General features: G+C 40.3%; 1 protein-coding gene across 1 annotated transcript in view; it reads left to right on the plus strand.

Annotated features, from left to right (window-relative positions):
* MMP20 (matrix metallopeptidase 20) overlaps positions 1-12,359 on the plus strand; it is a 57,947-nt gene that overhangs the window by 28,871 nt on the left and 16,717 nt on the right. The window contains exons 7-8 of the mRNA XM_019974640.2: positions 8,965-9,101; positions 10,054-10,210. Coding sequence (XP_019830199.1) covers positions 8,965-9,101; positions 10,054-10,210 — 294 coding nt within the window. The remainder of the gene's footprint in view (positions 1-8,964; positions 9,102-10,053; positions 10,211-12,359) is intronic.

Raw genomic sequence — 12,359 nt, forward strand, 5'->3', positions numbered from 1 at the left:
TTATTGAAGAAACTGTGTTTTCTCCACTGTATATTCTTGCCACCTTTGTCATAGATTAATTGACCATAGGTGCATGGGTTTATTTCTGTTTTTTTGTGTGTGTGGTATCTTTTTCTGATTTTGGTATCAAGATGATGGTTGCCTCATAAAATGAATTTGGGAATGTTCTTTCCTCTGAAATTTTTTGGAGGAGTTTCAGAAGATAGGTGTTAACTCTTTCTCTAAATGTGCAGTAGAATTTGCCTGTGAAGTCATTTGGTGCTGGGCTTTTGTTTGTTGGGAGCTTTTAAATCACAGATTCAATTTCAGTATTTGTAATTCATCTATTCATTTTTTAAAAATTTCTTCCTGGTTTAGCTTTATGAGATTTCTAAGCTTTATAAGATTTCTTTCTAAGAATTTGTCCATTTCTTCTAGGTTGTCCATTTTATCAGCATATAATTGCTTGTAGTAGTCTTTTATGGTCTTTAATATTTCCATGGTATGGGTTGTAACTTCTCCTTTTTCATATCTAAGTTTATTAATTTGGGCCCTCTTCCTTTTTCTCATGATGAGTCTGGATAAAAATTTATAAATTGTGTTTATTTTGTCAAAGAACTAGCTTTTAGTTTTATTGATCTTTTCTATGTTTTCTTTGTCTCCATTTCATTTATTCAATATTTCTGCTCTGATCTTTATGATTTCTCCTCTAGTACAAACTTTGGGTTTTGTTTGTTCTTCTTTCTCTAGTTGCTTTAGGTATAAGGTTAAGTTGTTTATTTGAGATTTTTCTTGTTTCCTGAGGTAAGCTTTTGTCACTATAAACTCCTCTCTTAGAATTGCTTTTGCTGCAACCCACAGGGTTTGGATCATTGCGTTTTCATTTCCTTTTGTCTCTAGGTATTTTGTTTTATTTCCTCTTTGATTTCTTCAGTGACCCATTGGTTGTTTATTGTGGCATATTGTTTAGCCTTGATGTGTTTGTGCTTTTTTGCACAAATCTTGTAGTTGATTTCTAATCTCATAGTATTGTGAATGGAAAAAGTGCTTTATATCAGTGGTCCCCAACCTTTTTGGCCCCAGGGACTGGTTTTGTGGAAGACAGTTTTTCCATGGACAGGGCAGGTAGGGGGGTGGGCATGGTTCAGGTGGTAACGTGAATGATGGAAAGCAATGGGGAATGGCAGATGAAGCTTCACTCACTTGTCTGCCACTCACTTCCTGCTGTGTGGTCCACTTTCTAACAGGCCACAGACCAGTACTGGTCCTCAGCCTGGGGGTTGGGGACCCCTGCTTTATATGATTCAATCTTTGTAAGTTTACTGAAGCTTGCTTTGTGGCCTAGCATGTGATCTATTCTTGAGAATGCTCCATGTGCACTTAAAGGAATGAATATTCCACTGCTTTCAGATGGAATGTTCTATAAATATCAATTAAGTTAATCTGGTTTAATTCATCATTTAAGCCTTGCATTTCCTTATTGATTTCTGCCTGGATGATCTGTCCATTTATGTAAGTAGGGTGTTGAAGTCCCCCACTATTATTGTGTTACTGTCAATATCTCCTTGTATGTCTCCTTGTATATCTGTTAACAGGTGCTCCTGTGTTGTTTTTGTTGTTCTTTAGTCACTAAGTCATGTCCAACTCTTTTGTGGCCCCCTGTAGCCTGTAGCCCACCAGGCTCCTCTCTCCATGGGATTTACCAGGCAAGAACACTGGAGAAGATTAACATTTCCCTCTCCAGGGGTTCTTCCTGACCCAGGAATTGACCTGCATCTCCTGCTTGGCAGGTGGATTCTTTGCTCTGAGCCCCCTGGGAAGTGTATGTTGGGTGCATGTGTGCATGTGTCCTAAGTCGCTTCAGTCAAGTCTGATTCTTTGCAACCCTATGTACTGTAACCCACCAGGCTCTTCTTTCCATGTGTTCTCCAGGGAATAATACTGGAGTGGGTTGCCACACCCTCCTCCAGGGTCTCTTCCCAACCCAGGGATCAAACCCACATCTCTTAAATCTCTTGCATTGGCAAGTGAGTTCTTTACCACTAGTGCGCTACATCTGCAATTGCTGTATCTTCTTCTTGGATTGATCCCTTGATCATTATGTAGTGTCTTCTTTGTCTCCTGTAACAATCTATCATTTTTTAATTAATTTTTATTGGAGTATAGTTGCTTTACGATATTGTATTGGTTTCTACCACACAGCAAAGTGAATCAGTTATACATATACATATATCCCCTCTTTTTTGAGTTTCCCTCCCATTTAGGTCACCACAGAGCACACCAGCTGTACTATAGGTTCTCATTAGTTATCTATTTTATACATAGTAGTGTATATATGTCAATCCCAATCTCCCAATTTATCCGACCTCTCTTTCCTCCCTTAGTATCCATACATTTGTTCTCTACATCTGTGTTTCTATTTCCACTATGCAAATGAGATTATATATACCATTTTTATTGATTCCACATATATGCATTAATATACTATATTTGTTTTTTTCTTTCTAATTTATTTCACTCTGTATGACAGCCTCTAGATCCATCCACATTTCTACAAATGACCCAATTTCATTCCTTTTTATGATTAAGTAATATTCTATTGTATATATGTACCACATCTTTATCCATTCCTCTGTTGATGGACATATAGGTTGCGTCCATGTCCTGGCTATTATAAGTAGTGCTACAGTGAACATTGAGGTGCATGTGTCTTTTTGAAACTTGACTTTTTCAGGGTTTATTCCCAATAGTGGGATTCCTGGCTCGTATGGTAGTTCTATTTTTAGTTATTTAAGGAGCCTCCATACTGTTCTCCATAGTTGCTTTATCAATTTATATTCTGACCATCAGTGCAAGAGGGTTCCAAGAGCCTTTATCCTAGTCTATTTTGTCTTGGGTTTCCTTGGTGACTCAGTGGTAAAGACTCTGCCTGCCAATGCAGGAGACATGCGTTTGATCCCTTGGTCAGCGCTATCCCCTGAAGAAGGAAATGGAAACCCATTCCAGTATTCTTGCCTGGAAAATCCACTGGACAGAGGAACCTGGAAGGTTACAGTGCTTGGGGATGTAAGAGTTGGACTTGACTTAGTGACTAAACAACAACAACATTTTGTCTTATATGAATACTACTACTCCAGCTTTCTTCTGATTTCCATTTGCATGGAATATCTTTTTCCACCCCCCTCAGTTCTTCTTTTCTAACAGTTTTATAGATTTGCTTTTTTTGCCTTATACTTTAAATCTATTTACAGGTATATTAGGAGGTTAATTGTTATACCTTTTTTGGTCAATTTTAATTATTATTGTAATCTATAGCTCTAAGTTTGTAAATCCTCTGGATATGTGTCTTATCACTTTATTACCCACAAGATATAATTTTTCTTCATTAATATGAAATTTTTCATGAGTACAGATTCTTTTGGAATTTGTGATACTTTACATAAGTATCACATATAGGTAGTGTTTATTACTACCTCATGTATACATTCTAATATGTCACAACAGTGTTTAAGCCAAGGTTTCTTGACTTTGGCACTACTGATATTTTAAGCCAGACAAGTCTATGTCATGCTGGACTATCCTGTGCATTGTAAAAGGTAAACTAAAATGATATCCCTGGTTTTCACTAGACTCCAAAAGCAGTACCCACTCCTAGTTGTGACAACCACAATTGTCACCACTCATTAAAAAATGTCTTCCATGGCACAAAAGTATTCTTGGTTTAGAATGACTACTTCACATCAATTTAATCCTCCCAGTACCCACAATATCCTAAGTTAAGTAAGGAATATAAGATTCTACCACCTGTGAACAGTTCCAAAAGTACATTTTTGGTTTGCCTAAACTCTTAACCATTGCACTTTACTGCCTCTCACATTGAGTCATCTGGGACATCAGTAACATGTAACTTCACATAAAAGATTCGGTTTAATTTGTCTAAAGCCACTTGATTTTTAAATGAGAATTTAAAAACTCCCACATGATTTTTAAATGAGAAATGAAAGAAAATACAGCCCAGCTCTAGAGTACCCAAAAAGAGAAAGCAGCTGGAAGTTAACCTTATCAGTGATGTAATTCAAAAACAGCCTGATTATTAGACTATGTGTCTGCTCCTCCTCCTTCCCACTTTCTTCATCCTCATTATTTTAATTGCTTGAAAGGCACACTTTGTACCTTAGAGAGAATCTAGCACAGTGATGAGCAGAGTCAGCATTTTGGAATTACATATTGAGTTGAATTAATTGGAAAATGCTTTTTGGGTTCTTCATGGGTTCCCAGTGAATCCATTGTTTGGCTTCCTTATCAAAGATGAAATTATGAGCTTTTGACTTAATCTGTTTTTCTATATTTATTACCTGATTCTTCTGGATACCCAAACAAGTGTTCACTTTGTGATGGTGAAGAGAAGGAAGTGGGGAAAAGCAGTCCTTCTGGCCTCCAGAAAAGGCCAGATCTCATTGGATAAGCGGTCAAGTTATAAACAGAGGAAAACCAGAGGTCACAAGCCTGAGAAGGAGCAAGTAGAGAAATTAGGGGGTATGATGAAAATCAAGGCAGCTGGAGTTTAATTGACTCTGTCTGGCCTTAGCCACTCACTGACATTAGAGCCTCCCAGCCTTTCTGGGTCTCACTCAGTTTTCTATCTTTTACTTCATACAATGTAAATATATAATTTCCTTGAAAGATAAAGATTGGTATAAAATAGACTAATTCAGACAACCTGAGAATATACTGAGCTACACGTAATGGAATGATGGTGGTGGTTTAGTTGCTAAGTCGTGTTGAACTCTTGAGACCTGATGGACTTTAGGCTGCTAGGTTCCTCTGTCCATAGGATTTCCCAGGCAAGAATACTGGAGTGGAGTGAGTTGCCATTTGCTTCTCCTGGGGATCTTCCTGATCCAGGTATTGAACCCATGTTTCCTGCATTGCAGGTAGATTCTTTACCTCTGAACCACCAGGGGCTTCCCACACCTAACAAGTTTTTGGCCTAATTCTTACGTATAATTTTAATAATACTGCTAGCTATGTTACTTGCACTTTGCCTATTTTATGAGATTGTTGTTTCCTGCATTACCAAATGTGTGACTGAACCTCCAACAAAATAATAATAACTAGGCGACTTGGAAAAGTTGATCAAATACATAGTTCTGGATGCAATCAGTAATTGTAATTACTCTAGATATGGAAGGATACAAACAAGAGGAAATTTTTCCTGGACTGTAAGAGACTGGGTAAGACAGGTTGGTCCAGCCCTTTGGTTACTGTTGATAGTAACAGTACGCTAGTAACAGCAAAATCTTCACCAGACCTAAGAATGAGTTCCTTGCTCCATGGGATGAAATGGTCATGAAATGCCTCCCAAAGTATGGTCGAATTTGTAACCATGAGGGGGCTCTGTCAACTACAAATTGCCACCTACCTCTACAAGAATTAAATCGTGAGCTGGGGCAACTGCTGATTTTCAACATCCCCCGGAAAATGTTCAAGGTGGAGAGCAAAAATGAGGCACTCTGTGCTCAGGGAAAAGCTGGCAGAATGGGTTTTCAGATAGATATTTTTAGGAGCTGATTTTATGAGCTTAATTTTTGTACCTCTTCATATGTAGAAAAGCACTAAAATCCTTCACAGTGACAACTGTTACTTGTGACTAGCAGAAAGCTTCACCAGACTAGCAGAAACCTTCTGGAAAAATACGTGCTTGATTATATATATTCCTTCTTCACCAAAACCAAATATATATACTGACCTCCCCCAACTCTGCATCTTTGGAGCAATTTCTCAGAGCCATCTGAGGGGCCATCTCCCAGCCTACAGTCCTCATTTTGCCCCCAATAAAACTTAACTAACACAACAACAACCACAAAAATACCTACAGTCTAGATAAGGCCGTGATGTATAGGGCTTGGGGAGAGGAAGTGTACCCTCAATAGACTCCTGCCACACTGAGTTTTATCTATGGTAGGTGCCCAAGTAATTATTTTTAAAATGGACAATATCCAGCCAAGTGGCACTTTACAGTTTATGATGCACTTTCAGACGCTTTATCTCAGTTGATCCTCTTAATGATCTCATGAGATAGGCCAGGTATTATTATTTTCATTTAAGAGATTATGAAACAAGCTTGGAAATAATGGCAGCATTGGAGGTGCAAAGACAGCTTGCTGCTGCTAAGTCATTTCAGTCGTGTCTGACTCTGTGTGACCCCATAGACAGCAGCCCACCAGGCTCCCCCGTCCCTGGGATTCTCCAGGCAAGAACACTGGAGTGGGTTGCCATTTCCTTCTCCAATGCATGAAAGTGAAAAGTGAAAGTGAAGTCGCTCAGTCATGTCCGACTCTTAGCGACCCCATGGACTGCAGCCTACCAGGCTCCTCCGCCCATGGGATTTTCCAGGCAAGAGTACTGGAGTGGGGTGCCATTGCCTTCTCCAGCAAAGACAGCTTACAGTTTTCTAAAACACAGTATACTTTCTCTTCTGAATCATGATGCTGCTTGCTGCTGCTGCTGCTGCTAAGTTGCTTCAGTCATGTCCGACTCTGTGCAACCCCATAGACGGAAGCCCACCAGGCTCCCCCGTCTCTGGGATTCTCCAGGCAAGAACACTGGAGTGGGTTGCCATTTCCTTCTCCAATGCATGAAAGTGAAAAGTGAAAGTGAAGTCGCTCAGTCATGTCCGACTCTTAGGGACCCCATGGACTACAGCCTACCGAGCTCCTCCATCCATGGGATTTTCCAGGCAAGAGTACTGGAGTGGGGTGCCATTGCCTTCTCCGATGATGCTGCTTAGGAACATGAAAAAAATATTCCTCTCTCTCAATAGAGTTGTCCTTTGGATTTCATTATCAGCTCACCCAGATAGCTTCAGCAGACCCCTGTATGCAGCATCCCTCTTACGGGGTACATACTATGCTCCAGAACATCATGAACTTAACTCTTCATTGCACAAATTGCCCTGAATTATAATGTCTAATTGGGCTTCCCTGGTGGCTCAGATGGTAAAGAATCTGCCTACAATGCAGAAGACCTGGGTTCGATCCCTGGGTTGGGAAGATCCCCTGGAGGAGGGCATGGCAACCCACTCCAGTATTCTTGCCTGGAGAATCCCATGGACAGAGGAACCTGGCGGGGCTACAGTCTATGGGGTCTCAAAGAGTCAGACACGAGTGAAGCAACTAAGCGTGCACAGTGTCTAACTACTTATCTGCCTCTGCTACTAGATGATAGCTTCTTGAGGGCAGAGCCTGAATCTTGTTCAGTGTTTCATCCCAAGGTCTTACTCAGTGCCTGCTGATAGGTTCTTATAAATATTTGTTAAATTAACTAAAGCTCAACAGAATGTTTGAGGAGTACCTAAATTTACCACATGGAAATTTAAAAACCAAAACTTTCCCTTGAGTTCCCTGTCCACAAATACTTTTATGTATTGATTCTAGCTTCTACTGAGTCAGTAAACTATTCATATTTTATAAGAATGATTTTAAACTCCAAAATTCAAAATAGACCACATTTACATTGAAATTTTCAGACCAGTACCCTCATGTATACTCCCACAATTTTATGTAAATAATATTGGGAAAATGGATGGTTAAGCTGCTAAATCTTAAGTTAATGTATAGGTACCAGATTTTTGTGAACTAGCCATTCAGTTCAGTTTAGTTCAGTTCAGTCGCTCAGTCGTGTCCGACTCTTTGCAACCCCATGAATCACAGCACGCCAGGCCTCCCTGTCCATCACCAGCTCCCAGAGTTCACTCAAACTCACATCCATGGAGTCAGTGATGCCATCCAGCCATCTCATCCTCTGTCATCCCCTTCTCCTCCTGCCTTCAATCCCTCTCAGCATCAGAGTCTTTTCCAATGAGTCAACTCTTCACATGAGGTGGCGAAAGTACTGGAGTTTCAGCTTTAACATCAGTCCTTTCAATGAACACCCAGGACTGATCTCCTTTAGAATGGACTGGTTGAATCTCCTTGCAGTCCAAGGGACTCTCAAGAGTCTTCTCCAACATCACAGTTCAAAAGCATCAATTTGGCGCTCAGCTTTCTTCACAGACCAACTCTCACATCCATACATGACCACTGGAAAAACCATAGCCTTGACTAGACAGACCTTTGTTGGCAAAGTAATGTCTCTGCTTTTGAATGTGCTATCTAGGTTGGTCATAACTTTCCTTCCAAGGAGTAAGCGTCTTTTAATTTCATGGCTGCAGTCATCATCTGCAGTGATTTTGGAATCCCAAAAAATAAAGTCTGACACTGTTTCCACTGTTTCCCCATCTATTTCCCATTAAGTGATGGGACCAGATGCAGCCATTATGTCCTAACATATAAACACTTTCAATAGATAAGTAAATAGGCAACATAATTTATAATTGTTAATGTTTTTGCTGTTTTTACTGGAAGTAATTAGCATCTCCAAACCACAAAAATTTGGCTCATTTATATAATACTTATAAAATACACCTGAATGGCTAACTTTATGAGATTTTAATTTTCAAAAGATCTGATTCATGTTGATGTTTGGTAGAAACCAACAAAATTCTGTAAAGCAGTTATCCTTCAATTAAAAAATAAATTAAAAAAAATTTTAAGGCACAAACACACACACAATAAAAAAAAAAAAAAATCAGAAGAGGAAAGGGAAACTTGTAGCAAATGATACTTGGAATAGGAAGATGCACAGCTTAAGTGTATGCATCATTGATGTCAATCCCTGCTGTTTCCTTCCATGCTTTGAACATCCTTAAATAAATGAAGGAAAAAGAATTACAGAGTGCTAAAAGAATAAAAGAATGAAAAGGAAAAAGAAACAGATTACTAAAACCAATATATATATATATATATATATTCTACTTAAAAACAAGACATGGACAAGAAGCATTTAGAAATGGCCTCCAAAGTATGGCTTGCCGTATATTTCAGTCCAAGTTCAATTGAAGATCTAAGTCAACCCTGATCTTATTTCTTTTCTGTTGCCAAATAGGATTTTCTGGCGTCGGCAGGTTCACTTGATGTCAGGGATCCGGCCCAGCACCATCACCAGCTCCTTCCCCCAGCTTATGTCCAATGTGGATGCAGCTTATGAAGTGGCTGAGCGGGGCACAGCCTACTTCTTTAAAGGTAAGCTGAAGATCCCTCGAAGAAAGAAGTGGCCGGGTACAGGACACGGTGTGTCTGGAGCACCCAGAACTATCAGTGTTTACTAGTGATCACAGAGCAGTTCCAGCCATTCCTGCTCCTCAGATTGGGGTGAAACATCCCTCTACTCTATCGTGACAGTGACAGCAGTGACGGTACCCTTCCCAGAGCCAAAGGTGCAGTCTGGTGAGGCTCGGTGATAGGCGAGTGTCCGGGAAGGCGGAAACCTGCTCCCTGCCCCGCCCCGCCCCACCCGCCAGACCTCTGCTCTGAGTGACATGGTATTCTCTACTGAGAGCCTCTCATTCACAGAAGTCAGCGTGGGAACCTCAGGATAGCAATACAAGCATCTGGGAGCAGACAGACGCCTGGACTCTTGTCTCCAGCCCTTTAGTGCCTTAGGGAAGTTATCTAATTGCTCTGCATCTTCGTTTCTTCCCGTGCAAAATAGTCACAGTAATAACAACCTTGAAGATGTGACCGTGGCTAGCCAATGGAAATTGTCCAGCAAACGTTAACTATCAGTTTAGATTGTATTTTCTTGATGCCGAGGGCTGAGAATAGAAGATTAGTGCCAGTTTAAGCAAGAACCAGCATTTGTGCTTCACTTGCCCCTTCTCTCTCACACATATCTAAGACTGAAATGAGATTATACAGATGAAAAGTATCTTGAAAAAAAATGAATGTGTTGCATTTGAGACACAGTTGTATCAGTATTATTGCCTTCATAAGGCATGACTAGGGATTTCTGCCTCCAGGGCAAGTTTTAAGTCTTTTACTGAACTGAATAGAGACTTGTATCTCCTCCTGGGTTTTATCCATGGCAAATATCCCATAAACTAGCCCCATTGGTAATCCTGCCTAGAAATCCTAATGAGTGAAGGGCTCCACTAAATAGTACAGAGTTTTTGTAAGCTTTAATTTCTGGTTGCAGGACCTCACTATTGGATAACAAGAGGATTCCAAATGCAAGGTCCTCCTCGGACTATTTATGACTTTGGGTTCCCAAGATATGTGCAGCGAATAGACGCCGCAGTCTATCTCAAGGATGCACAGAAGACCCTTTTCTTTGTGGGAGATGAATACTACAGGTATGGCTTTTCTCTTTGTGATTTCCAGCTGTATTCAACGAGAAGGAAAATCCTTTTGCTAAAAAGAATGCAAGGCAAATTTACAAAAGGCCCGATGACTCTTCCCAGTCACTAGAGTGTCATTTGCTGATGGTTGACACTGTCTTCAAGATACAGAACCATCCAAATAATGGATGAATAATAATGGATGAAACATTCATTCAATTATTTGGTGTCTAACACATGAAACATACTAGTCTTTCAAAGCACTCATTAACTGGATGCCCAGTGGCCCAAAAGAGTGGAGTTCCCATTCCCAATACATCCCACTGGGAATGCCTTGAAAGAAGAACTGATTCCCTCTTATGTGAGTATATCTTATTGACACATGAATATCACTGCATTCCAGAATGCTCTGTGATTTTGTACAAAATGAATGTGGTGACGACAGTGGGGCTCTTTGAGGGAAATTTTTGCTGAAAGGAAAAGGCCTTATGTTCTTTAACCTGGAGCATGAAAATTCTTCTTATCCAAAGATCGTGTGTAATTTCCAGGCCTGTCTTACTACTATGAGCAGATTCGATCACTGTGCACAGGCTCACACCTCGTCTCTCTGGCCTCATCTCACTGCCTTAACTGGCTCACGTTGAAGAACTTGGTACAACTTTGCCAAGCTCTGCTGCTACACTTTCTCCAGTCACAGTTCTCACTTTAGCATTCCTTGACTTTTTGAACGTTAAGGGAGAAGCAAAAGCTTACACTTTCCTTCAAGGGAGGAAGCGTCTTTTAATTTCATGGCTGTAGTCACCATCTGCAGTGATTTTGGAGCCTAAAAATAAAGTCTGACACTATTTCCACTGTTTCCCCATCTATTTCCCCTGAAGTGATGGGACCAGATTCCATGATCTTTGTTTTTTGAATGCTGAGCTTTAAGCCAGCTTTTTCACTCTCTTCTTTCACTTTCATCAAGAGGCTTTTAGTTCCTCTTCACTTTCTGCCATAAGAGTGGTGTCATCTGCATATCTGAGGTTATTGATATTTCTCCCAGCAATCTTGATTACAGCTTGTGCTTCCTCCAGCCCAGAGTCTCTCATGATGTACTCTGCATATAAATTCAATAAGCAGGGTGACAATATGCAGCTTTGACATACGCCCTTCTCAATTTGGAACCAGTCTGTTTTTCCATGTCCGGTTCTAACTACTGCTTCTTGACCTGCTTACTGGTTTCTCAGGAGACAGGTCAGGTGGTCTGGTATTCCTATCTCCTTCAGAATTTTCCACAGATTATTGTGACCCACACCATCAAAGGCTTTAGCATAGTCAATGAAGCAGAAGTAGATGTTTTTCTGGAAGTCTCTTGCTTTTTTGATGATCCAACAGATGTTGGCAATTTGATCTCTGATTCCTCTGCCTTTTCTAAATCCAGCTTGAATATCTGGAAATTCTTGGTTCATGTACTATTGAAGCCTGGCTTGGAGAATTTTGAGTATTATTTTGCTAGCCTGTGAGATGAGTGCAATTGTGTGGTAGTTTGAATATTTTTGGCATTGTCTTTCTTTGGGATTGGAATGAAAACTGACTTTTTCCAGTCCCGGAAATTTCCAAATTTGCTGGCATATTGAGTGCAGCACTTTAACAGCATCGTCTTTTAGGATATGAAATAGCTCATTTGGAATTCCATCACCTCCACTAGCTTTGTTAGTAGTGCTGCTTCCTAAGGCCCACTTGACTTCACATTCCAGGATGTCTGGCCCTAGGTGAGTAATCACACCATCATGGTTATCTGGGTCATTAAGATCTTTTTTGTACAGTTCTTCTGTGTATTCTTGCCACTTCTTAATATCTTCTGCTTCTATTAGGTACATACGGTTTCTGTCCTTTTTTGTGTGCCCATCTTTGCCTGAAATATTCCCTTAGTATCTCTAATCTTCCTGAATAGATCTCTAGTCTTTCCCATTCTATTGTGTTCCTCTATTTCTTTGCAATGATCACTGAGGAAGGCTTTCTTATCTCTCCTTGCTATTCTTTGGAACTCCATTCAGATGGATATATCTTTCCTTTTCTCCTTTGCCTTCAGCTCCTTTTCTCAGCTATTTGTAAGGCCTCCTCAGACAACCATTTTGCCTTTTTGCATTTCTTTTTCTTGGGGTTGGCCTTGATCACTGCCTCC

The sequence above is a fragment of the Bos indicus genome, chromosome 15 (genome assembly GCF_029378745.1).
Source record: "Bos indicus isolate NIAB-ARS_2022 breed Sahiwal x Tharparkar chromosome 15, NIAB-ARS_B.indTharparkar_mat_pri_1.0, whole genome shotgun sequence".
In the NCBI taxonomy this organism is placed as follows: domain Eukaryota; kingdom Metazoa; phylum Chordata; class Mammalia; order Artiodactyla; family Bovidae; genus Bos; species Bos indicus.